General features: G+C 45.4%; 1 protein-coding gene across 48 annotated transcripts in view; it reads left to right on the forward strand.

Annotated features, from left to right (window-relative positions):
- Positions 1–27,931, forward strand: part of LOC113051257 (receptor-type tyrosine-protein phosphatase delta-like) — a 295,253-nt gene that overhangs the window by 249,960 nt on the left and 17,362 nt on the right. For 20 of the 48 annotated variants that reach the window (XM_026214810.1, XM_026214815.1, XM_026214821.1 and 17 more), the window contains 9 exons: positions 154–314; positions 15,801–15,815; positions 15,979–16,091; positions 19,496–19,537; positions 19,968–20,065; positions 24,287–24,410; positions 26,068–26,243; positions 26,763–26,882; positions 27,046–27,200. In XM_026214810.1, coding sequence (XP_026070595.1) covers positions 154–314; positions 15,801–15,815; positions 15,979–16,091; positions 19,496–19,537; positions 19,968–20,065; positions 24,287–24,410; positions 26,068–26,243; positions 26,763–26,882; positions 27,046–27,200 — 1,004 coding nt within the window. The remainder of the gene's footprint in view (positions 1–153; positions 315–15,800; positions 15,816–15,978; positions 16,092–19,495; positions 19,538–19,967; positions 20,066–24,286; positions 24,411–26,067; positions 26,244–26,762; positions 26,883–27,045; positions 27,201–27,931) is intronic. The other 28 variants (XM_026214832.1, XM_026214835.1, XM_026214834.1 and 25 more) reach the window with 5 other exon arrangements.

Genomic DNA, 27,931 nt, shown 5'->3' on the forward strand with positions numbered 1-27,931 from the left:
TTCTGAATAATTCATGCAAGTGCTTCAACAAAACTATGAGCTGCACTCGGCCCATTGAAATGCATTACTTCAAATGTCATCTCTGCTCTTTATATAAACCAAGAGAAAAAATAAATAAAACAAACAGAAATGTTTTTGTGTTTTTTCTTGCAGGTTTTGTACGCAGCGAGTCCGTACTCTGATCCGGTGATGTTTGCTGATATCGACCCGCAGCCCATAATCGATGAAGAGGAGGGTCTGATCTGGGTCGTGGGGCCGGTGCTGGCCGTCATCTTCATCATCTGCATCGTCATCGCCATCCTGCTGTTCAAGAGGTAGAAACCGTGGAGAAACACAGTCAATAACTGTGCATGTTTCATATGTTATTTCTTATTTATTAAAGAATATTCAAGCCAGTGTTATTTTAGTATATTTGCAATTCTATTGTAGTTTTTAATATTTTGAAACTGTTTTTATTTTGTGTGTATATATAGAGAGACTCCAGGGCTCGACATTAACACTACTGTATATAGTATTAATACTGTATATATAGGCTATTGTATATAATGCATCTATTGATAGTATAAGGTTGCACTGCTCAGCAAAGGGACACGCAGCCTTTCCAGGAGAAATCAAAATGCACAACACTGAGAAACTCAGCATCCTGTTAGTTAGGCAACATCACACAACGTTTTCACCATCACAACTGTTTAATAGTACTATAAACAGTACATTTTAGGCAGTAACACAGCGCATCTCACAGCGACCAGATGATGCATTGCTGATTGATTCCATGTTATATATATATACAGTATTGTTCAAAATAATAGCAGTACAATGTGACTAACCAGAATAATCAAGGTTTTTAGTATATTTTTTATTGCTACGTGGCAAACAAGTTACCAGTAGGTTCAGTAGATTGTCAGAAAACAAACAAGACCCAGCATGCATGATATGCACGCTCTTAAGGCTGTGCAATTGGGCAATTAGTTGAAAGGGGTGTGTTCAAAAAAATAGCAGTGTCTACCTTTGACTGTACAAACTCAAAACTATTTTGTACAAACATTTTTTTTTTTCTGGGATTTAGCAATCCTGTGAATCACTAAACTAATATTTAGTTGTATGACCACAGTTTTTTAAAACTGCTTGACATCTGTGTGGCATGGAGTCAACCAACTTGTTGCACCTCTCAGCTGTTATTCCACTCCATGATTCTTTAACAACATTCCACAATTCATTCACATTTCTTGGTTTTGCTTCAGAAACAGCATTTTTGATATCACCCCACAAGTTCTCAATTGGATTAAGGTCTGGAGATTGGGCTGGCCACTCCATAACATTAATTTTGTTGGTTTGGAACCAAGACTTTGCCCGTTTACTAGTGTGTTTTGGGTCATTGTCTTGTTGAAACAACCATTTCAAGGGCATGTCCTCTTCAGCATAGGGCAACATGACCTCTTCAAGTATTTTAACATATGCAAACTGATCCATGATCCCTGGTATGCGATAAATAGGCCCAACACCATAGTAGGAGAAACATGCCCATATCATGATGCTTGCACCTCCATGCTTCACTGTCTTCACTGTGTACTGTGGCTTGAATTCAGAGTTTGGGGGTCGTCTCACAAACTGCCTGTGGCCCTTGGACCCAAAAAGAACAATTTTACTCTCATCAGTCCACAAAATGTTCCTCCATTTCTCTTTAGGCCAGTTGATGTGTTCTTTGGCAAATTGTAACCTCTTCTGCACATGCCTTTTTTTTAACAGAGGGACTTTGCGGGGGATTCTTGAAAATAGATTAGCTTCACACAGACGTCTTCTAACTGTCACAGTACTTACAGGTAACTCCAGACTGTCTTTGATCATCCTGGAGGTGATCATTGGCTGAGCCTTTGCCATTCTGGTTATTCTTCTATCCATTTTGATGGTTGTCTTCCGTTTTCTTCCACGTCTCTCTGGTTTTGCTCTCCATTTTAAGGCATTGGAGATCATTTTAGCTGAACAGCCTATCATTTTTTGCACCTCTTTATAGGTTTTCCCCTCTCTAATCAACTTTTTAATCAAAGTACGCTGTTCTTCTGAACAATGTCTTGAACGACCCATTTTCCTCAGCTTTCAAATGCATGTTCAACAAGTGTTGGCTTCATCCTTAAATAGGGGCCACCTGATTCACACCTGTTTCTTCACAAAATTGATGACCTCAGTGATTGAATGCCACACTGCTATTTTTTTGAACACACCCCTTTCAACTAATTCAACTAATTGCCCAATTGCACAGCCTTAAGAGCGTGCATATCATGAATGCTGGGTCTCATTTGTTTTCTGAGAATCTACTGAACCTACTGGTAACTTGTTTGCCACGTAGCAATAAAAAAATATACGAAAAACCTTGATTATTCTGGTTAGTCACATTGTACTGCTATTATTTTGAACAATACTGTATTGTGACGGGGTGAGGAACTACACGACAACCGATGGACAGAGAAAGTCCCCGAAGGGTGGATTTATTCAAGGTAAGTGCTCTGGGTGAAGGCGGTGCTCTCCTGTGGCGCTTCAAGTCCCTCGTGCTCGCTGTGTCCTGAGTGGTGGATCCCGTGCTGTGCTCTCCTTGGTGGGGCTGACGGTCACACGCTGCTCTCTGTAACAGAGGAGGAAAGGGTTAGCGTCCTTGTTGGGAGACATTCCTCACCACTCTGTCTTCCTCCTCTGCTTAAGAAGGCTCCGCTTGATGAGCTGCAGGTGCGGCCGCTCAGCCCGTGATGAGCTCGTGCCGGTGAATCCCGTGTGTTGCCAGGGCGACGCTGACGAGCGCTCGGGACGCATGTCACACTCCCCCCCCCCTAAGCGTCGACCTGCGCCTGCGGTACAATGGGGAGATATGGGGAGGGTGGGGAGTGGAGCCTGACAGACCTGGGAAAGCTGCCCCTATCCTGGAAAGACCGTCCGCGTTGGCCGTCCCCGCCCGATGTTGTATGGTGAAGTGGAAGTCCTGGAGCGCAAGGAACCAGCGGGTTACCCTGGGGTTGGTGTCCTTTGCGCGGGCCATCCACTGCAGTGGCGCATGATCTGTCAGCAGGGTGAACCGGCGTCCGAGGAGGTAATAGCGGAGCTCCAGGACTGCCCACTTGACGGCCAGTGCTTCCTTCTCCACGGCGGCATACCGTTGTTCGGTCGGGGTCAGCCTCCGGCTAATAAAGATCACCGGGTGTTCCTCGCCGTCCTGGACCTGGGAGAGAACGGCTCCCAACCCGGTGTCCGAGGCGTCGGTTTGCACCAGGAAGGGGCAGTTGAAGTCGGGGGCTCGCAGGACTGGCTCCGTGGTGAGGGCTGACTTCACCTGCTGGAACGCCTCTTCCGCTTCTAGACTCCAGGCTATCTTCTCCGGTTGCCCCTTCCTGGTCAGATCTGTCAGGGGAGAGGCTAAGGAGGAGAAGTTAGGGATAAAACATCGGTAGTATCCTGCCAACCCCAAAAAGGCTCGTACCTGGGTCTTGGTAGAGGGCCGCGGTGCCGAGAGGATAGCTGTCACCTTCTTTTCCTGGGGGCGGATGAGGCCACGTCCCACGCAGAAGCCCAGGTACTTGGCTTCGGAGAGACATGTGACATTTCCGGGGGTTGGCGGTGAGCCCCGCCCGGTGGAGGTCCAGCAGCACCCTCCGGAGCCGCTCTAAATGCTCCCCCCAGGTCTCTGAATGGAATCAGAATGAGCTTTATTGCCAGGTATGTACACATACGAGGAATTTGTTTTCGTGACAGAAGCTCCGCAGTACAACAGAATGACAGCGACAGAACATAAATCACATGATAAAAGAATAAAAAATACAAATAAGTAGATAGTAAATAACAATATACAAATGACAATTGTAGGCAAGTATATTACAAAATGAAGTTATGTATGTACATATATATTGTGTGCAAAATTTAAGTGTATACTAAGTATGGTGTTAGATAAATAAAGTGTGTGTGTATATAAATATAAAGTGTAGTGTGTCCGCCGTTATTATAAGCTGTTCATAAGATGGATTGCCTGAGGGAAGAAACTGGTCCTGTGTCTGGTCGTTCTAGTGCTCAGTGCTCTGTAGCGTCGACCAGATGGCAACAGTTCAAAGAGGGAGTGTGCTGGATGTGAGGGGTCCAGAGTGATTTTGACAGCCCTTTTTCTCACTCTGGATAAGTACAGTTCTTGAATAGATGGGAGGGTTGAACCGATGATTCGCTCAGCAGTCCGGACTACCCTCTGTAGTCTTCTGAGGTCAGATTTAGAAGCTGAGCTGAACCAGACAGTTACTGAAGTGCAGAGGATGGATTCAATGATGGTGGAGTAGAACTGTTTCAGCAGCTCCTGTGGCAGGTTAAACTTCCTCAGCTGGCGGAGAAAGTACAACCTCTGCTGGGCCTTTTTCACAATGGAGTCAATGTGAATGTCCCACTTCAGGTCCTGAGAGATAGAGGTGCCCAGGAACCTGAATGACTCCACTGCAGTCACAGTGCTGTTCATGATGGTGAGTGGGGAGAGTGCAGGGGGGTTTCTCCTGAAGTCCACGATCATCTCCACTGTTTTGAGGGTGTTAAGCTCCAGGTTGTTGAGACTGCACCAGACAGCCAGCTCTTTTACCTCCTGTCTGTAAGCAGACTCGTCACCGTCCTGAATGAGGCCGATGAGTGTGGTGTCATCTGCAAACTTCAGGAGCTTGACAGAGGGGTCCTTAGATGTGCAATCATTAGTGTACAGGGAGAAGAGCAGTGGGGAGAGAACGCACCCCTGGGGAGCTCCGGTGCTGATTGTACGGGTGCTGGATGTGTATTTTCCCAGCCTCACTAGCTGCTGCCTGTCTGTCAGGAAGCTGTTGATCCACTGACAGACTGAGGTGGGCACGGAGAGCTGATTTAGTTTGGGCAGGAGGAGGTTTGGGATGATCGTGTTGAAGGCCGAGCTGAAGTCCACAAACAGGATCCTCACATAAGTCCCCGGTCTGTCTAGGTGTTGCAGAACATAATGCAGTCCAATGTTTACTGCATCGTCCACAGACCTGTTTGCTCTGTAGGCAAACTGAAGAGGATCCAGCAAGGGCCCAGTGATGTCCTTCAGGTGGCCCAGCACCAGTTTTTCAAATGACTTCATGACTACAGACGTTAGAGCCACAGGCCTGTAGTCATTTAGTCCTGTAATTTTGGGTTTCTTAGGGATGGGGATGATGGTGGAACGTTTGAGGCATGAAGGGACTTCGCACAGCTCCAGCGATCTGTTGAAGATCTGTGTGAAGATGGGGGCCAGCTGGTCAGCACAGGATTTCAGACAGGCTGGTGTAACACAATCTGGGCCTGGTGCTTTTTTCCTTTTCTGCTTCCAGAAGACCTGGCGCACCGCATCCTCGCTGATCTGAATTGCAGGTGTGGGGGAGAGGGGGGATGCAGGAGGTGAGAATGGTGAGAGTGCTTGATTGGAGAGGTGTTCAGGATGGGTTGCAGGAGCTGTTAATGGTGTGAACGGTAGTTTGGAGAGGCATTCAGGGCTGGTTGCAGGAGTTGTGAAGGGTGTGAATGGTTTTGTGGGGAGGCGTTCAGGGCAGGTGATGGGTGTTCTTTCAAACCTGCAGTAAAACTCGTTCAGATCGTCTGCCAGTCGTTGATTCTCTACAGTGCTGGGGGGTGGTGTCTTGTAATTGGTGATCTTCTTTAGACTTTTCCACACTGATGCGGAGTCGTTGGAAGTGAACTGAGTCCTTATTTTTTCAGAATAATTCCTCTTTGCCACTTTGATCTCCTTTTCCAATGTGTATTTAGCCTGTTTATACAAGACATTGTCCCCCTTCACGTAAGCATCTTCTTTGGCCTGACGGAGCTGTCTGAGTTTTGCAGTGAACCACGGTTTGTCATTATTGTAAATTAGTTGAGTCTTTGTAGGAATACACATATCCTCACAGAAACTGATATATGATGTTACGGTCTCTGTGAGTTCATCCAGATCGGTGGTAGCAGCTTCAAAAACACTCCAATCAGTGAGGTCAAAACAAGATTGTAAATCCTGCTCTGCTTCATTAGTCCATCTTTTTACAGTCCTTGATACAGGTTTAGCTGATTTTAGTTTCTGCCTGTAGGACGGTATAAGATGAACCAGAAGGTGATCAGAATTTCCCAAAGCTGCTCGTGGAACAGAGTGAAATGCATCCTTTATTGTGGTGTAACAGTGATCCAATATATTACTGTCTCTTGTGGGACAAGTAACATGCTGTCTGTATTTTGGCAGTTCACGGGACAGATTGGCTTTATTAAAGTCCCCGAGAATGATTAAAACAGAGTCCGGGTGTTGTTGTTCTGTCTCTGTGATCTGATCAGCGAGTTTCTGTAAAGCTGAGCTCACATGCGCTTGCGGATGGATGTAAACACTGACCAGAATGAACGAGTGAAACTCCCGCGGCGAATAGAACGGCTTGCAGTTAATGAAGAGTGTTTCGAGATTTGAGCAGCACGTCTTCTTTAACACAGTTACATCTGTACACCACCGTTCATTGATGTAAAAGCATGTCCCGCCACCACGCGATTTCCCCGTTGATTCTGTGTCACGATCCGCTCTAAACAGCTGAAAGCCCGGCAGATGGAGCGCGCTGTCCGGTATGGTGTCATTCAGCCAGGTTTCCGTGAAACACAGAGCAGCAGAGTGTGTGAAATCCTTATTTGTCCGAGAAAGCAGAAGGAGTTCGTCCGTTTTGTTGGGTAGAGAGCGGAGATTTGCCAGATGGATGCTAGGCAACGGCGTTCGAAATCCGCGCTTCCTGAGTCTGACGAGCGCTCCCGCTCGCTTCCCCCGTCTGCGCGTCCTGAAGCGCTTGATCAGCGCCGCCGCTCCTCCGATAACAACGTTCACTAAAACGTCTGAATAATTGAAATCCGGTAAAATATCCTGTGGTGTGTTCTGCCGAATGTTCAGCAGTTCTTCCCTGGTGAAACTGATGGCAGGAATATAACTAAAGACAGGACAAACTAACAAAAACACAAAAACATATGCGGAGCTCGTCACGGAGGCAGCCATCCTGTATCGGCGCCAGAGCAAGTCATTAGATGACCACGTCGTCGATGTAGGCCGCGGCGTAGGCCATATGGGGCCTCAGCAGGACATCCATGAGCCTCTGGAATGTGGCGGGGGCCCCGTGCAGGCCGAAGGGAAGGACCCGGTACTGCCAGTGGCCACTGGGGGTCGAGAAGGCTGTCTTAGGCTTGGCATCCTTAGACAGGGGGACTTGCCAATACCCTTTGGTGAGGTCAAGAGTCGAGATGAACCGGGCCCTTCCTAGTCGATCCAGGAGCTCATCGACACGGGGTATGGGGTAGCCATCGAATTCAGAGACCTCATTTAGGCGGCGGAAGTCGTTGCAAAACCTTAGGGTGCCGTCGGGCTTCGGGACCATGACGATGGGGCTGGACCATGGACTCCGCGAGGGCTCAATTACCCCCAACTTCAACATCTCCTGCACCTCTGTCTCGATTGCGTGTCGCCGAGCCTCCGGGACACGATAGGGCCGCTGCCGGACGATGACTCCTGGTGGTGTTCGGACTTCGTGCTGGATGACGGTCGTCCGCCCTGGCAGAGGGGAGAACACATCCGAGAACTGACCGACCAGGTGCTGCAGTTCCGTCTTCTGGGCTGCGGAGAGATGGGGATCCATGTCCACAACCAAGGGAGAGGTGGCGGCGAGGGCCGAGAGCTGGGGTCCGGTCCCCACCCAGCGCTTCAACAGGTTTATATGATAGAGCTGTTCTTCCCTTCGGCAACCGGGTTGGCGCACTTTGTAGGTGACGGGTCCCACCCGTTCGGTGACCGTATATGGGCCCTGCCAGCGGGCCAGGAACTTACAGGCTGAGGTGGGGACCAGTACATGACGTGATCTCCCGGCTGGAACTCCCGGGGTTGGGCAGCCCGATTGAAGAGGCGCTGCTGATCTTGCTGGGCCTTGGTCAGATGCTCCCGGACCAATGGCATGACCCTGTCGATCCGCTCTCTCATGGCCTTGACGTGCTCGACGGTGGTCCGACATACCACAGGCTGTTGTTCCCAGGCTTCCCGGGCGACATCTAGGAGCCCTCGGGGCTGGCGGCCGAAGAGGAGCTCGAAGGGCGTGAAGCCGGTGGACGCCTGGGGTACCTCCCGGACCCCGAACAGTACATACGGGATCATCTGGTCCCAGTCGCGTCGGTCCTCGGCCACGACATGCCGCAGCATCTGTTTGAGGGTCTGGTTAAAGCGTTCCACGAGCCCATCGGTTTGCGGATGGTATATGCTGGTCCGGATCTGTCGGACTTTGAGGAGTTTGCAGAGGTCAGCCATGATCCGGGACATGAAAGGGGTGCCCTGGTCGGTCAGGATCTCCGCTGGTAGGCCAACCCGACTACTCAGTAGGAAGAGCTCCTGTGCGATGTTTTTGGCGGTGGCCTTGCGGAGGGGAATGGCCTCTGGGTAGCGGGTGGCATAATCCACGATAACCAGGATATGTTCATGCCCCCGGGCGGACTTCGGCAGCGGCCCCACCAGGTCCATCCCGATGCGCTCGAAGGGCACCTCAATGATCAGCGGGCTGGGGGGAGGAGTATGTGGCGAGGTCCGTTGGCACGTCGGGCACGCTTGGCAGTACCGCTTGACATCCGCCTCCAGTCCTGGCCAGTGGAAGCGGTCCCGGATCCGTTGCACAGTGTTTTGGGCGCCGAGGTGGCCAGCCATCGGGTGGGTGTGGGCGAGTTCCAAGACCGCCGGGACTTTGCTCCGCGGTACCACCAACAGCGTCTTTTCCTCCCCCCTCCGCTGGCCGACATAATAGAGCAGGCCGTTTTGGATGATGAAGTGGGGTGTGGGGTGGGGAGCTGGTTGTAGATCCTCTCCTTCCGCCACCCGCACTTGAGACCAGCAATGCTTGAGGCGCTCGTCCCCACGCTGCTCTTTGGCGAGCGTCACCCCTCCCGCTATCTGCTGGAAGACATCGAAGAACAAGTTAGAGTTTTGGGAGGGGGACTCACCTCCTCGAGGGCTGTCCGACGTCAGCAGCGCGGGGCCTCGTCGAGGGCGCCTTGCTGGACTCCGGCGTCGGCGGTTCCCGGCCGGGCTAGCAGGCTGTGTGCTGGAGGTGAGGAGCTGATCAAACCCCGGCCAATCCCGGCCGAGGAGAACGGGTACCGGTAGGTTCCTTAAGATTCCCACTTCGACGGGCCAGGAACCAGGGGTCGCGGTGATGGTCACTCGCCGGGCCGGCACATGCCTGGTGTCCCCGTGCACGCACGTTATCGCCAGCCGGGCTCTGGAACCTGTTCGGGGTGGAAGGACAGTCGGTTGTATCAGGCTTACCCCGCTGCCCGAGTCGAGGACGGCGACGAATGGCCGGCCGTTGATGCGCACCTTGGCCCGTGGTGCCTTCGGCGCTGGACCGTGGACTGAACAGCCTGCTAGCCATGTCCGTCCTGGGGAACGCGGCGGCTCGGTGGGCATTGGCTCGTCCTGGGGGCCGGGAACCGCAGGCCTGCTCACGGGTCGCTGGGTGCCCTCCGGCGAGCGTCGCTCCTGGACCACCCTTCGGGGAAAAGGCGGCGCTCGCTCCCCTATCTCCCGGTGTTGGGCGGCCTCCGCCAGCTCAATGGCCTCCACGAGCCCGTCGAGATCGGTGGGGTTCCTCATGCCAGCCGCCTGCCTCAACGCGCGGGGAAGGGCGCGGAGGAACCGGTCGATCACCACACGCTCAGCTACCTGGTGTGCGGAGGGACCCCCGGTCAACAGCCAATGTTGAGCTCGATATTCCCAGTCATGGAACTGCTGCGCCGCACAGATTGGGGAAAGGCCTACTCGGCTCAGGATCTCCTTTTTCACCTTTCCATAGTGCTGGCTTCTCTCGGCCGTCATGGTGAAATACGCCCGTTGCGCTTCCCCGGTCAGCAGCGGCGCGAGGAGTCGGGCCCACTCGTCCTCTGGCCACGCCTCCCGGACTGCAGTGGCCTCAAACATCTGAATATACATCTCCACGTCATCATGCGCCGTCATTCGTGGCATCAGCTGGACGGCTTGGACACGGGGGTCAGGCAGCGGCGTGCGGTGGGAGGCGGCGCGGAGGGCGGCGAGCTCATGTTCGGCGTCTCCTTGACGTGAGGCCATATGTTCCATTATCTGCTGCTGGCGGATGCTCACCTCGGTGAGGTGTTTTAGCAGTTCTTCCATGCCGGGGGAGGAGCGGCCGCCTGTGGAAACAGAGCAGATGAAAATGAAAGGGGGAAAAAAAGAAAAAACAAAAAACAAACGGGTGGCTTTAACGGTCTCCTCAGGGGTCGGTTGTCGGTGTCCACCTCACACAGGTGCCCGCATTCTCCACCAGTGTGGCGGGGTGAGGAACTACACGACCACCGATGGACAGAGAAAGTCCCCGAAGGGTGGATTTATTCAAGGTAAGTGCTCTGGGTGAAGGCGGTGCTCTCCTGTGGCGCTTCAAGTCCCTCGTGCTCGCTGTGTCCTGAGTGGTGGATCCCGTGCTGTGCTCTCCTTGGTGGGGCTGACGGTCACACGCTGCTCTCTGTAACAGAGGAGGAAAGGGTTAGCATCCTTGTTGGGAGACATTCCTCACCACTCTGTCTTCCTCCTCTGCTTAAGAAGGCTCCGCTTGATGAGCTGCAGGTGCGGCCGCTCAGCCCGTGATGAGCTCGTGCCGGTGATTCCCGTGTGTTGCCAGGGCGACGCTGACGAGCGCTCGGGACGCATGTCACAATATATATATATATACATATATATATATATATATATATATATATATATATATATATATATATATATATATAGTTGTTAGTACATAGTACATTATGTTAGTAAAAAAAAATAAGTAATGAAAATGTTTTTAATGGTTTTAATTTTAGTTTCATTTTTAGTTTATTAACTACAATGGCCCAGATTCAAGCCAAAAAATAAAAATAGGTAGGATATTATCAGCTTTATCATCATCCAAGTGACTTAATTTCCAAGTTATTAGGGTAAAACATTGTAAAAGCAAGCTGATCACTGGAATAGTGTTCACTGATTAATTATTCACGATAAGAGCAGAAACATGTTAAGGAATTAAATGGAGTCAATTTGGATTTTGTGCTGACTTTAAGAGAGAGAAAGTGCGTGTGTGTGTGCGTGTTTGCGTGTGTGCATGTGTGTGCGTGTTTGCGTGTGTGCATGTGTGTGTGTGTGTGAGTGTGTGTGTGTGAGTGTGTGTGTGTGTGTGTGTGTGTGTGTGTGTGTGTGTGTGTGTGTGTGTGTGTGTGTGTGTGTGTTTCCGCAGTTATGCACTGTGAGTATCAGTGTGATAATCTGTAGTGCTTATTTGAATATAGACTGATCTGATCCTATTCTAAAGTCAGGCATTGAGCTGGACATCCATCTTGATGAGGTCCTTCATATATCCAGGGTTATTTGATGTCTTTTGATGGCAGATTTATTTGTTAATCATAGAATCAATGTCACATGCTCATAGTGTAATATTACAATGTCAACAACACAACACACTGCCTCTGATTCACCAATTCAGAACAAACAAACAGAAACAAGAGAGCAGAAACAATGAAAAACCTGTACATGTCAGCGATTAAAACAGATTGTCATTTGATTTATGAGGATAAAAGATTTCTGAATGATCTTGTGACACTGAAAACTTGAGTAATGATGCTGAAAATTCAGCTTTGATCACACAAATTAATTACAATCCAACATACTGTATATTCACATAGAAAACACTTAGACTGTAATAATATTTCACAATATTACTGTTTTTCCGTATTTTTGATTAAGTACATGCAGTACTTGTGAGGAGAAGAGACAAAAAAAAAATCTTACCCCAAATCTTTGTATGTCAGTGTATCATTATTATTTACTACGGTGTTTATATGTACAGTACAGACCAAAAGTTTGGACACACCTTCTCATTCAAAGAGTTTTCTTTATTTTCATGACTATGAAAATTTTAGATTCACACTGAAGGCATCAAAACTATGAATTAACACATGTGGAATTATATATGGAATTATATACATAACAAAAAAGTGTGAAACAACTGAAAATATGTCATATTGTAGGTTCTTCAAAGTAGCCACCTTTTGCTTTGATTACTGCTTTGCACACTCTTGGCTTTCTCTTGATGAGCTTCAAGCGTTAGTCACCTGAAATGGTCTTCAACAGTCTTAAAGGAGTTCCCCGAGAGATGCTTAGCACTTGTTGGCCCTTTTGCCTTCTGTCTGCGGTCCAGCTCACCCCTAAACCATCTGGATTGGGTTCAGGTCCGGTGACTGTGGAGGCCAGGTCATCTGCAGCACCCCATCACTCTCCTTCTTGGTCAAATAGCCCTTGATGGCTTCAGTCTGACTCTACAATTTTCATAGTCATGAAAATAAAAAAAAAACTCTTTGAATGAGAAGGTGTGCCCAAACTTTTGGTCTGTACTGTATATATATATGGGATAGCTGCACCCATTAACCTTCCCATCTCCACCCCTTGGATCCCAGCTCTAATCCAGCCTTAACCTACCCATCTCCACCCCCTGGATCCCAGCTCAACCCCTTAACCTACCCATCTCCACCCCATGGATGCCAGCTTCTACCCCTAAACCTACCTTTCTCCACCCCCAGGATCCCAGCTCCACCCCTTAACCTACCCATTTCCACCCCCTGGATCCCAGCTCCACCTCTTAAACTACCCATCTTCACCCCCTGTATCCCATCTCCATCCGTTAACCTACCCTTCTCCACCCCCTGGATGCCAGCTCCAAGCCTTAACCTACCCATCTCCACCCCCTGGATCCCAGCTCCTCCCCTTAACCTACCCATTTCCACCCCCTGGATCCCAGCTCCACCTCTTAAACTACCCCTCTTCACCCCCTGGATCCTATCTCCACCCGTTAACCTACCCATCTCCACCCCCTGGATGCCAGCTCCAAGCCTTAACCTACCCATCTTCACCCCCTGGATCCTATCTCCACCCGTTAACCTACCCTTCTCCACCCCCTGGAACCCAGCTCAACCTCTTAACCTACCCATCTTCACCCCCTGGATCCCAGCTTCACCCCTTAACCTACCCATTTCCACCCCCTGGATCCCAGCTCCACCTCTTAAACTACCCATCTTCACCCCCTGTATCCCATCTCCATCCGTTAACCTACCCTTCTCCACCCCCTGGATCCCAGCTCAACCCCTTAACCTACCCATCTCCACTCCCTGGATGCCAGCTCCAACCCTTAACCTACCCATCTCCACCCCCTGGATCCCATCTCCACCCGTTAACCTACACTTCTCCACCCCCTGGATCCCAGCTCAACCCCTTAACCTGCCCATCTCCACCCCCTGGATGCCAGCTCCAAGCCTTAACCTACCCATCTCCACCCCCTGGATCCCAGCTCCTCCCCTTAACCTACCCCTCTTCACCCCCTGGATCCTATATCCACCCGTTAACCTACCCATCTCCACCCCCTGGATGCCAGCTCCAACCCTTAACCTACCCATCTTCACCCCCTGGATCCTATCTCCACCCGTTAACCTACCCTTCTCCACCCCCTGGAACCCAGCTCGACCCCTTAACCTACCCATCTCGACCCCCTGGATGCCAGCTCTAAGCCTTAACCTACCCATCTTCACCCCCTGGATCCCAGCTTCACCCCTTAACCTACCCATCTCCATCCCCTGGATCCCAGCTCCACTCCTTAACCTACCCATTTCCACCATCCATCAAATGGTTCCAATAACTCTTAGATATATTGTTGTTACAAAATGTAGTTATGTAATTCCTGTTACACATTAACAGTGTCCCGTTACACATTTCTGCTTACACAAACCATCCTGAGGGTTGTTACATCTGTGTAGTTACAGAAATATAACTGCTGTAGATATTATGTACCAATGTGTACTTACACTGTGATTACATACTACGTAAACATTTAGGTACTACTAAGTATGTACACAGGCATTAGGAACCATATATATATATATATATATATATATATATATATATATATATATATATATATATATATTAGTGCTGTCAATCGATTAAAAAAAATTAACTAATTAATCGCACAATTTTTTAAAATTAATCGCGATTAATCGCGATTAATCGCGATTAATCGCAATTAAAAGACTGAAACTTTTTGGATATGTAAATGCAAAATGTAAATAATTAATGTAAATTCAAGACAAAGAAACTATTTAAATTCAAAATATGATTGTTTATTGGAATTTTTGTTTAACTTGTAACACAGATTTTCTCATGTAAACAACATACCTGCAATAAACCATCAATATCCTCCAAATTAACTGTTGGCTTGAAAGCCATATTTATTACAGAAATTAAAACACAGGCATGTAAGTACCATTTGAATGTCAAAACAATCAATGCCAATAAAAAACAAAAATGATTTCCATGTTAAATTCTAAGTGGACTGCAAAAAAATTCCAAAGTATAGTCATTGCCAGTGCTTTAAGTGGGCCAGCATGCACCAGTACTCAGTAGCGCCACTTCCAAATATAGCTCTTGAGCGTACCGCCACCTCTCCATGCGCCCAGAACGTGCTTGTAGCGTACCGGTACGCTCATTTGTGGACATCTGTTTTAATAGAGGTTATAATCTTTTACCTGCACTTCCGATTTTCAGAGCGCCCTTCACAATGCAAGCTTCCTAATTCATCCCACCCAGAGCAGAAACTACATCACCCATTCACCCTTAAGTTATACAAGTGAATAGCGCATGTGTCGCTTTTCCCACTGTTAAGTGTCAACAACTCAACGTGGCCGGAGAAGGTGTGTGAAACTCGTTGTGAGTTATACTAAAGCAAAATCTTGAGTATTTATTGTCTGATAAACATTAAAAACTGTCTGCGGAGGTTGAGTCGTCCTGCAGCCCCCGCTGGCTGCTCATTGGCTGCAGCATCTTTTTTCTAAGTTCTAAACAAATACAGTAGACGGCAAGGCACAAATTTAGATATTCATTTATCTAATTAATCTATAGCCTATGCACAAAGACAATATGATCTTTTTGTTCCCTTTTTGTTTTAAAGCTTGATGAAGAGAGAGAGCGCAAGTTGCTGCAGCTGCGAGGAGGACAGTGATGCACGCGTACAGGAGTGATTGACAGTTCGCGGCACTGTGTACAAAAAATACTCCGCTACACAATTATTTCGTCATTTTCGTTTAAGCTTATTAACGTTAGCGTTACAGAAAGGTCTGATTTACGCACTGTTACAGTCATTGTTTTTTTTTTTTTTTAAACAATGACATTTGAGTTCATGATTTTAATGTTGCTGTTTCTTGTGGCAGACTGAATGAAGAGTAATGTTTCTTGTGGCAGACTGAAGAGTAATCCGGCAGAGTTTTATACTGAAACTTTCCGTCTAAAAGTCCTTCCTTGGTCTTATCCATATTTCTTTGCACGTTGAACACACATAGGCCACAACTGGAAATAAAAAAAACTGCAACCGCGTTAATTGCGTTATTTTTTTTTAACGCGTTAAATATTTCAAATTAATCGAATGCGTTAACGCGCTAATTTTGACAGCACTAATATATATATATATATATATATATATATATATATATATATATATATATATATATATATAATGACATGAGAAACTAGACTGTGAGATAGCCTTGTGTATGTTATGTCACACCAAATCTAGTTAGGATCAGACATGGTGGATGTGTTTTATTAGAACGAATCAGATGAAAACTAACAAATGCAATGTCGCTCTGAATATCAGCAGTTGTGATGAGGACATCTCTGTTTGTCCTTCATACTAACCCTCTGTTCTCCCCTCCTGTCGCTTCCACTGGAGCAGTCAACCAGACAGGTGAGAGCATGCAGAAGAGCTGTACCTGAGACACACGCAGTGGTCATGGCTCACAGAATGCCAGAACGTGTCACATTTGAATTTCCATCACAAGCATGTTTGCTTGACCTCCTGCCTGTCCAAACACAGTTTTGTCCTAAATTATACAATGTATTTCTTTTAGGAAAAGGGCGGAGTCAGAGGCCAGGAAAGGCAGTCTGCCCGGTGGTAAAGAAATGCCCTCCCATCACCCCACTGACCCCGTGGAGTTACGCCGTCTGAACTTCCAGACTCCCGGTAAGAGCTGCTGACCGCCATCCTCCTCATCTTCACCATCAAACACAAATCAGCCAACTCCTTGAGTTGTAAATTTTTTTTTTATTCCAACTCGTTTTCAGTGAAGTGAAGATCCTAGGCTTAGAAATGATTGAATCGTGAAAAAGTCTTGAACAGTGTTTTCCAAACCAGGTGCCCTAAACAGTGCATATTTTGGATGTCTCCTTTATTTGAGGCAATCAGTTCAGCTTTAAGGGTCTCTATTAACGAGCTGATGAGTTAAATCTGATATTTTTAATTAGAGAGAGGTACAGAATGTGCATTATCGGGGGAACTCTGGGCTCTGGAGGGGGAAACACTGGTCTAGAACACACTAGCTATTTTGTAAAGCCTAGTGAGCTGTCTATAAGTATCCTCAAAATCCATGCATCAAGATTGTGTTCCTTGCAATTGTGGCCAAATAGTATGGCGGCATTACATTTAACTTTTAAATGGACAATCCCATAATGCATTGCGAATGTGTTATCCATAAGCAAGACATAAGCAACCCTTTGATTGGGAGGGTTGGACTCCCAATCGAAGGGTTGTGGGTTCTAGTCTCGGGCCAGACGGAATTGTGGGTGGGGGGAGTGCATGTATAGTTCTCTCTCCACCTTCAATACCACGACTGAGGTGCCCTTGAGCAAGGCATCGAACCCCCAACTGCTCCCCGGGCGCCGCAGCATAAATGGCTGCCCACTGCTCCGGGTGTGTGCTCACAGTGTGTGTGTGTGTTCACTGCTCTGTGTGTGTGCATTTCGGATGGGTTAAATGCAGAGCACAAATTCTGAGTATGGGTCACCGTACTTGGCTGAATGTCACTTCACTTCACTTCACTTCAAATGTTGATTACAAGGTCCATGAAATTGTGGATCAGTTGAAATCAGTTTTGTGGTGCTGCCTGTGTCAAGTCAGTGACTCAAGGATCAGTTACAGATGCTGCCTGAGTAGACAGCAAGTCATCTCACTAGATTTGGGAGCATGTTGGTGATGCATTGGCCAATTTGTAGATGCCTCGTGCAGAAACACAGTCATAAATGAGCTCATAGAAAGGTTTATTTGGAGGGTCTGTAAGCCATATGGAGCCATAGATACAGAGACGCACCTCTTGCATTGGAATTGCTCTGAATAATCACAGACGTATGGGACAGGTGGCTTCCGAACAGACGGAAGGGCAGGAAATGCCTCAGGATTCTGGTACTGCAGCTTCACAGCTGACCCAAGAACCCCTCGCAGCACAGTCATAACAGCTCAGTGAGTTTACCTGAAGAGCGAGGGCTGTGACAAACTGAAGCCAGCTGAAGAAGACTCTGGAGATACATATTCAAGCCAGTGGCTCTCAAAACCTCTAATGTTGATTGTATATTCAGTTGGTGAATCGAGACACAAACACACACACACACAAACATAAGCAGCCATTTCGTTTGAAAGCAGTGGAGTGTGAATGAGTTTTAGAGGAATGTGGGAATTGTCAAGCGGTGAACGGCTGCTCCCTCCTGACCTTGGTGAACAAGGGGGAGTGTGCTCGGTTCTAGAGCGGCCAGCCATGAAGACCTATAGATTTATTTTCTGAGGGGCAGAACAGCAGTGAAAACAGTTGCTCCATTAGTTTCTCAGAGGAGAACCTGGGTGCCAGCGAGACCAGCTCTTAACACACTGAACCGGAGTCCATCTGTCTGTCTGTCAGAAACACCTGGACTGCAAGAGCAAGACAGATGGACTGGAGGAAAACTCTTCTTCTTTCTGATAAAAATGGATCAGATCAACATTCGCTACCAAGCTGTGATGGTGGCATAAACTTTTTAGCCTACACTACTTGACTACTATTAGATGTTCAGACTAGTTCGTAAGACCCAGTGGCTGTGTTTATGCTACTGGCCATTGGTTTCCACTGTTTTGATGGCTTTAAATAGGTTTTAGGCACCACTCATGCTGGCGGACCCAAAAACATAACTCCCACACACCACAATTCATAGCCATTTACTCTGAGTAGTGGCATTTGTTTCCAACCAAAACCTTTCAAAACTCTGTTGGTTATTGTAAATTCCGTTGGTGGATCAAGACACATTTAGGCTTCCTATTGTGTTTCAAATCAGTCAACCATGTCCAAAGAATTTGAGAAGTGTTCTGAGGTCAACACGACCGATGATCTTGATGAACACCCATTTACCTAACAGAAGAAAAACTGCTTAAACCATCCCAAGGTGGTTGGCTGATCGTAGCACGCCACTAGCCTGGTTTCCATGAGTCAAGACTAAATAGTACACTATGTAGTGGTTCTGGGCGTTCATCGACAGGTCATTCTGGGAGACTAGCTAAAACAAGCCCTGTCAAACCACCTCAAGTGGGTTTTCTTTTTGAAGCTTTCATCAAGTGCCCAGTGTTGCAGTCGAATGTGATTCTCATCCTTACACAGCAGTAACATTTGTTTTGATATTCATCTATGACGCGGACAGGCCAGGGTTTGATATTCACATGTCAGAGAGATGTTCCATGCACTCAATCCTCTTTGTATCTCTTTATTAGCAGACTCAGGCTCCTCTTTTGCAAACAGCCTCTTAGAGAAGCTTTGCATCCTCCATTTTCCCTTCAGGCAGCGGAACGCAGCTCTCGACAGCTGAAGATCCCTCTCTTCAGCGAGAACGGCCTCTGCATTAGCCCTCCTCTCTTCAAACCCTTGATGCCATCGTGCGGTCACTCCCCCCCTCCCCATCTCAATTTTCATCTTGAGGGTGCTTGATGTCGCTCTGATGCGTTTCTCCGAATGGCCGTTTCATTGTCACCGCGGCTGGTAATGGGTCTTGAGAGGCGGTGGATGGCAGCTCTCTCCTGCTGCCTCCATTAGCTAATGCCCTCTTCTATCAGCCCAGAGATGAAAGAACCGCAGTTCAAGCATACAGCCTCTTTTTCTGTGGCACGCAGGCTGTTGTTATGCAAACCAGTTATCAGAGAGCAGCTTCTGCTTCTCGACTATTCAAAAGCATCCTCTGCAGTGCAAACACAAACTCTCTCACAGACATGTGCCTTATTTGCGAATTTGACTGCTGAAGCCCATAGAGAACAGGACAAACATGGGCATGATAAACATGCACGCCATCTTCTCTGTCCTTGTAACGTTTATTTTGACATTTGAGTCTTTTTCTTTCTTCCAAATGTGTTATCCTCATCTCAGCATGTTGGTCTTACGTTAGCCATTAGCATGTGTGAATTTGTTTTTTACTAACAAATAAATTTAGAGATTGTGTAGCATTATTTGCGACTTTCGACTGTCATTTCAGTCTGTGTTTCTGCTGCCTCTTTTTTAGTCCCGATAGCAATCGATCACCACATTTGCTTGTTTTAACGTCAGCTAGTATGATTTATCCCCGTCCCCTTTTCCTTTGCAGGTTCAGCCACATCGGTTTACCCCAGTAACCTCCATTTGTCAAGTTAGTTGTTCTTGTTTCTACATATGCCACTGTGTCTGTTCATTTCCTTCACTTCCTCTCTGGACTGCGTTCATCTCCTCACGCCGCTTTGCCTCACGCCAGCGCAGGAGGCGGGGTTTGATATGTTGCATCCTTTAGATTCATCGCCAGCTCAATCTTTAATATCCAGCCCCTAGTGTTCTACTCTGTTCCATCTTTCCACCATGTTTCTCGCCATGTTAACGCTTGCGGACGAATAACATTCTTCTCTTCATTAGGAATGCTCTGTGCGGCCTCTGTGTCCATTCTCTTCAAGCATGTGGCTGCTTCGTTCAATCATACAGGCCAAACAAACCTCACATCCTCCATCCTCTATAATGCCCATCTCTCGGTGTAGGCTCTGGTGTGTCAGCACTAACATCTGGACTCTTTGTCTGTCCTCTGTCTGCAGGGATGGCCAGTCACCCTCCCATCCCAGTCATGGAGCTGGCCGATCACATCGAACGCCTGAAAGCAAACGACAACTTGAAGTTTTCACAGGAATATGAGGTAATGCTCAACCATTTTGTTTCTTTCTGCATGAAAAATGCTGGTTTTGTTCTCTACATTTCTGACTCTGATCCATGGTCAAAGAGAAATATTTGAAAGTGCCCTGAGATATTTCTGCTACTTCTGCTGTTATAGCAAAGCTGATCATTTTCAAACTAGGAATGGCTATATATTAAAATAATAATAATAATTATTATTATAATTATTGGTATTATTACTATACAGCATTTACACACATTTACTTTTTTGGATTAACAATTAATTTACATAATGTCTTCTAGACATTTGATCACGGTTCTCTATTACTTACGCTTTCTACCAACTTTCTCCTCGGATTCTTAAAAAAATAAAGACTGTTGTTAAAAGAATACAATGAGTAACATGATGCTAGGTTAAATTTGTATTTTGTTTAGTTTATTTGAAGCTATTTTAAGCCATTCTGTCCCCCTCTTGGATGTATGCAACAACAAAAAACAACAAACCCAAAGATGCTTAATAAACATTGCTTATAATGGACATGGCAACCCTTCGAGATCACGCTATGCCCAGCAGCCTTACATACATAAACAAGATAGCTGGGTTGATGATGATTAAAACTGCTGAACATAAGTCTTTGGTCGCTGTAATATTACTAATATGACAGAATATAGAATATTTAGATTTTTGAGAGTGCATCTGCAACAGAACTGGTGTGTGTCTCCAAACAACTGGTGTTTCGCTACTGAGCGAATCTGCAACTTTAAATGATTCAGAGAATCAGTAATTATTAATAACCCAATCATATACAGTGTTGGGCAGAGACGCTTTACTTAGTAACGTGTTACTGTGATTTGATTACTTTTTAGTAACGGAGTAATCTAGCCCATTATAATTTTCAAAATAGTAATTAGAGCATAGTTACAAGCCGAGGTCTCTATATGTTACTGCCGTGTTACATTGCAGACAGAATGCAGTGTTTTATAATCTAGAGATAGTAAAAGGATGTAGAACACGCACTGACGAGTCAAGAGCATTCAGTGGATTAGAGACTTCTCTCGCGAGATCCGACGCAACAAAGAACAGCGCAGGACTGAGACTCGTGTGTGTGTGTGTGTGTGTGTGCGGGATTCAACAGAATAACATGATTCACGGGACTCCAGTAAAACAAACAGAAACATCTAAACATAAAATATCTAAAACAAATAAATGATTCATTTATTGCATAAAAGCAAAATGAACTAATATATAATATAAACGAATAGCAGAGTTTCTATATAGCCTATAACACGTGTTTGCAGCGTTGAGCAATGCAGTGCTGACATTTGCGAGTTCACGTTTCCTCTCATTATAACACACGGATTGTAGACATTATGAAATATGAATTATGCATATATTTATTGTGTTATAACAGAGATTTGTGATATTGCGATGAACGGAGATGTCTTTTAGAGATTATAAATTCAGCGCTCTTTACTTGCATTCTGCCAAACCATATAAACCCTGCACGAGCAGCCGCTTGCTTTAGTTACAAATAACAGTGTTCTGTCAGTAGTGATGCTTTAATAACAAATAGTTATCGGAAGCATGCATATGCTGGGATTTCGCAAATTTCATAGAGAAGAAAAGTAATGTAACTAGTAATGTAACTAATTACTAATTACTTTTGAAATAAAGTACTCAGAACAGTCCTGTGATTACTTTTAAAAGGAGTAGTCAGTAATTTGATTACATTTCCAGAGTTTTCTGTGGGGAAGAAAACGCTTATCACGCAATTCAGCTCATATGGGATTATCTGCTTGAATGTACACACAATATATCTGTAAAATTTTCTATAGTAAGCTGCATTTCCTTTAGGGGAGGAAAATGTCCCTGGGCTTACCTGCTTTCATGTACAATTTATTAATAAAATGTTTACCGAATTCGCTTAAATCAAATTTAGCAGGTTATATTCATATTCTGGGCTACTCTGCTCGTTTGTATGCTTTATTAATTAGGTGTATACAAAATTTTCGCATCCAGTGTTGAAGTATGTCCCAATCCATGTATGATGAGCATGCACTGACTATTTCGTCCAAGTTCAAAACAAAACTCTATGAACCACTCCATTGTGAACGTAAGGAGCTGTATGAACCACTACAAACTGTAACGTAAACAGGAAGTGTTTGTCCGAACTCAACTGCTTTTGGGAGAGAACACAAATATTTTTTGTGAGAGAATGCACAAAATCTGATTTTTTTTCCCCCTCCCATCCCAAAATTTTTCACTCACAGCCATTTTTTTCCACCACCATGTTCTTTTAGTGGCTCTGTAGGTTTTCAATTTGAATTCTAAAGATTTAAAGCGCGACACATGAATGTTTCTCAGCAGTATTACTCATAAACCTGTGCAGAAGCGTTTCTGCAGTCATTCGACGGGTCTGTGATCTTATCAGTCGTGCTCACGATGAAATCTCATCGGCTGTCAGCTACTGCGCCGGTGTAGGAAAGGTCAGGCCGGATGTTTCTCGATGGAATCTCCTTATCTCCGCTGATGAGATCGCAGGGCCCAACCATGAGTCCGTTCGCTGATGTCAGTGCTCCTGTGATGGACTGTTTTTGGGCCATGTAGATCCTGAGCATGAGGTCAGACGTGGAGCTCGGCCAAAGCTCCTGCCAGAGCTGAGCTCAAACACACGGTATTGTCATCCCAGGATGCTTTTGCATGGGCACAGAAAGTCATTTTAGCAGCACAATGAACAGACGAGTTCACGAGCCATGTTCCAGCAGATTTGGGCAGAATGATGCGGCTTAACTGGAGATTTGTCATCTTTAGCGAAGCTTTATGGTGCGGCGCGGCGACTCGCCCTGACAGAAAAATACCACCGCTGTCAATTTCACACCCCTTCATATGGAGGCCTGTTCGCTTATTGTAGAGTTACGCTTTACAGCTAAAACAGCAGCGTCTCCTCGCCTCTCTCAGCTATATGTGTCGAATGTGAAATATCTGCTTTGGCTGTTGACAGTCTCACAGCATTTATCGTTTTGCTATTTCTGAGCATAATTTGTCCAAGTGGGGCTGCGATGTGTTTGCAGTCGCCTGCTTTCGTTTGAAAGGGCACATCAGTGGACAAAAGCGCCGTTTGAAAGGGAGCACATCTCTGCGTGATCCTTCAGAATCTATTCAAAGCATGAAGACATTACTTTCCCCTATTCGCTTACGGGACCAATTTTCATTCATTCAACGCTCCTCTGAAAACTGTAATTTGAAATTTGTCAACGCAGAGAGCTGGGCTCGCAGGCAGATGCGTATCATCTTTTCATTTTCAAAAGACACTGCGGAGACTGAATAATTTCATTATTAAAGTAAATGGGAAGAAATTGCAAGCGGCACATAAGACTGACGCTGAGGTCATATTGAGCACAAAAGCTCTTTCAGACCCACACCTGTTTTAAACAAGCTCAGCGCCGAACGCTTCAGTCGTCTGACTTCCTGAAGAATGCACAGGAATCTCACACGTCATTCATTCACTCCTTCATTCATTCAATGATCCCGTTATTTCTCTCACTCCGTTTAATCTTTATTCATTAATTGATTCACTTTATTAATTTATTTCATATTTCCATTAGTTATTTCATGCTTTTGTTCAATTAAATTTTAAATTTCATTCATGCATTCATTATTTTTTCCATAAATTACTTCATTCATGCATTTATTTCATCTGTATATTTATTCGTTACTTTGTCAATCCATGCATTTTTTTTTTTTTTTTCATTTACATTACATTTATGAATTTTGCAGATGCTTCTATCCAAAGCAACTTACACTGCATTCAGGCTATTTATTTTTTTTTTTTACCTAATGTGTTTCTTGGCAATTGAACACACAAGATATGGCAGATATTCATCATAACTATATAATCTCAAAAATTAACTAACTGTATATGTATTTGTGCATGAACTGATTCATCTTGTGATAGTGTGAACGTCAGGTCAGTATTTCTGTATTCCACGGCAGAAGTTGTTGATGCAGCATGTTTCCGCCCAGCAGCAGAGTTTATTTCTAACTGCTCTCGCTCAATGACGCGTTACAGTCGCGCTCTATTAATACAGACTGTGAATGCTGATCATAGCCACGCGGGTCGGGACGAGCCTTTCTATTTCAGATGGATATTACTGGCGAGACACTCAGAGTATGCTGAGTCCGAGCCAACAGTTAGCATACAGCTGTAAGATGAGCTGTGTATTCATTCTCATTTCTCCTCAGTCGATCGATCCCGGTCAGCAGTTCACCTGGGAGCACTCCAACCTGGAGGTCAACAAACCCAAGAACAGATACGCAAACGTCATCGCCTACGATCACTCCAGAGTCCTGCTGTCCGCCATCGATGGTACGCTTCAGGTTTACAACTATCTTAGTTTCCAATAAAACATGTGTAAACATCCTTAAAACAATATATTGTCTAAAGTAGATATTATAGCCTGTTTCCAGAGAAATTCTAACATTTATTTATTTATTTGTTTTATTTGTTTATTCATTTATTAATGTAGTATATATAAATTATATATATATATATATATATATATATATATATATATATATATATATATATATATATATATATATATATATATAATTTTTTGTTTGTTTGTTTGTTTGTTTACTGGACAACAAGAAAAATGCAGATTAAGATAATTAAATTTAGCTTTGTCTGTGAAGGATACATGTAATCCTGTCTTGAAATACACCCTTATGTAGGAGGCTCACTAGTTTCTGGAACAGCGTCTCTCTCTCTCTCTCTCTCTCTCTCTCTCTCTCCCCCTCTCTCACACACACACACACACACACACACTCATGTTCAGTACTAATTTCTTTGATATCTCTGTCTCATTTTGGCCTCTTTTGTCTATAACAGAACGAAAGAAAGGCAGGATTAATTGTCTTTCTATCCTGTCAGTCACAGAATGAAGGAGAAAATGAAAAACATGGAGTTTTAATTTATTCATAAATTCTTAGTAAAATAATTCACCTGGAGTGGAGACGGATGTAGAGAGCGGATGCGGGGGCGAGGGAGCGCTGGGATGAGTTTATCTCGCCGCTGCATGTGTGAGCTGAGTCCTGCAGCACTGACACGCTGTCAGACGTCTAACAGCACAAATCAAGCCAGATTTCTCACACGTCTTCACTTGCAGTTTATTTCACAGAGAGGGAAATCACAGAATATATATACTGCATGAAATGAAGATTCAGGACCGTTTTGCAGAAAGCTCTCTGAATAATGAAGAATGAGTGTGTTCAGACCCTTGTCTGCCAAATATTATCATTTTAAATGATTTGATTTTGATATGAATGATGAGCAAAAATCATTATGACCAATCATTTTCATGTAGACGCAAACATTTTTGTTATGTTTGAGTGTTTTGTGCTTTTGATGTCCGAGCAAGACTTTACCTTAGTAAATATGCACTAATTTATATGAGCTAATATTTAAACTTTTCTCGACATTGGATGAGACTAAGTTCGAAATTCACACACACATAAACACACACATAAACACACACACACACACACACACACACTCACACACACACACACACACACACACACACACACACACACACACACACACACACTCACACACACACACACACACACACTTCCCCTTAAACCTCACTCCCACCCGGGTCACGGCACCAATGTAGCCCCTCGGGTCCTATTCACAGTAATAAAATGTAAAACAAATGTAAAAATAAATAATTAGTTCATTTTAGTGCTGCTGAAGTGGAGAAACAAACTTTTTAAATTTAATTTGCAAGTAAAAACTACAAATGTTAATGGGTGAAGTGCAATAAAATAAAGACTTAAATATGTATTTTGGATGTTTTTATCTTTAGTTTGGTCAAAATAGTGTGAAAAAACACCTAGCACTGAGCTAGCAGAATACATTAACATCCAAATAGCAACATATTAAAAATACTCAAATTCAACTGCGAGCTCAAACGGAGGTGTAGTGTCTGGTTCTCAGGGTGTTGTGTGTGTGTTGGCAGGGATTCCAGGCAGCGATTACATCAACTCAAACTACATCGATGGCTACCGGAAGCAGAACGCTTACATCGCCACTCAAGGTGCGCTCCCAGAGACCTTCGGTGATTTCTGGAGGATGATCTGGGAGCAGCGGAGCGCAAACATCGTCATGATGACCAAACTGGAGGAGAGATCCAGGGTACGACACGCTCTGACCTGTGGTTTGATTGGCTTTCGGCATGTTCTTACTAAATGCAACACAAGACTCTGTCCACACAGCCAATCAGAAGAGTGTGTGGGCGGAGTCTTTCTGAAAGGACACTGCGTCTTGCAACAGAATGCATAAGTACATAAATTAGTGAAAAATAAACCTCTTTAACATTATTTGAAATACATAGTCACATACTACAGTCTTTGTCACATGTTTGTGGCGTTTGGTAAGAGACGCTGTCAGAATGAGTCCAGTTGGAGATGCATGTGGGTTTCCTGCGGTAACCTGGAGGCTTCATGTTTAGCATCTCTTTTATTGGTTTCACAATGCAGCCCACATCTATAATAGTAGAGACGTCCGGCTGTGATGTGATTGCGACAGAGCGCTGGAGATAGTAATTATAGCTTCTGTCACTCACTGCTGAGTTGAGAAATCCGCTTGTCAGCAGGAAATGGGAAAGGCAGCGCTCCTTCTCTGGCTTTATCCGTGTGTTTGTGTGTGTTTCAGGTGAAGTGTGACCAGTACTGGCCCAACAGAGGGACGGAGACGTACGGACTCATTCAGGTCACGCTGCTGGACACGGTGGAGCTGGCCACATACTGCGTCCGGACGCTTGCCCTCTACAAGGTACAGCATCAGCTCGTCCACATTAACTCGCCCTCATGTCACGGTCAGCCATCGCTCTGTGGTAAAACAGCTGCATGCAGGTTTGACACAACATGAGGGTGAGTACATAATGATGTCTGGCTGGCTGTAGTATTTGAAGAACATTTTTCACTCTTGCGTTCAGAACGGCTCCAGCGAGAAGCGAGAGGTGCGGCAGTTCCAGTTCACGGCGTGGCCGGATCACGGCGTTCCGGAGCATCCCACACCGTTCCTGGCCTTCCTGCGCAGGGTCAAGTCCTGCAACCCGCTGGACGCCGGACCCATGGTGGTGCACTGCAGGTCTGACTTATTTACATTTATATCATTAATAACACGTCTTAGAGAACAGAAAAGACTTCTTTCAGATCCATCTTTTCGCCTTTTGTTTGTTTAAGTTTAAAAATGTCCTTGTTTCTACCTGAAGAATGAATGTTATGTAAAATATTTTAAGCAAATAGTGTACGTCCTGTGTACGTCTTTTGTTGATGGCAGGTGCTGTAATGATGTGTTGAGTGATTTTGTATTTATCGTTAGAGCCCTTATTAAAGAACTAATGTCATGATATAAGTAGAAAACTACAAAAAAAAAAAAAAAAAAAAAAATAATGGATTGATCCCAAGTATTAAAAACACTTTTATGAGATTTTGATGCATGGCAGAACATGAGGTACTCTTGCATTTATGAAAAAGACGGATACGAAACCATCTGTTAAATTCCCCTCTAAGCGAAAGCGGCACAAAAACATCCGAGAGAGAGGCATGCAAAAACAACAAGCCACGAGCTTCCATCGGAAAACTGCCAGAGAGAAAACAAGGATTAGTAAACCCTTAAAAATCACACATAGGGCAGTTAATTAGAGCTCCCAGGGGAGCGCTTGAAATTGAAAAATTCTTATTTCCCCTCTTCTGTCTGGCCGGCGTGTGCGCTGAATAAGGGAATTAATATCATTCATTGGGACAGAGACTTTGTATTCCTTTCGGCTCAGATCAGATAAAGGCTCGACAGCGAGACTTTAATCCATATGAAAACAC

This window comes from Carassius auratus, chromosome 32 (genome assembly GCF_003368295.1).
Source record: "Carassius auratus strain Wakin chromosome 32, ASM336829v1, whole genome shotgun sequence".
NCBI classification, from domain to species: Eukaryota; Metazoa; Chordata; class Actinopteri; order Cypriniformes; family Cyprinidae; genus Carassius; species Carassius auratus.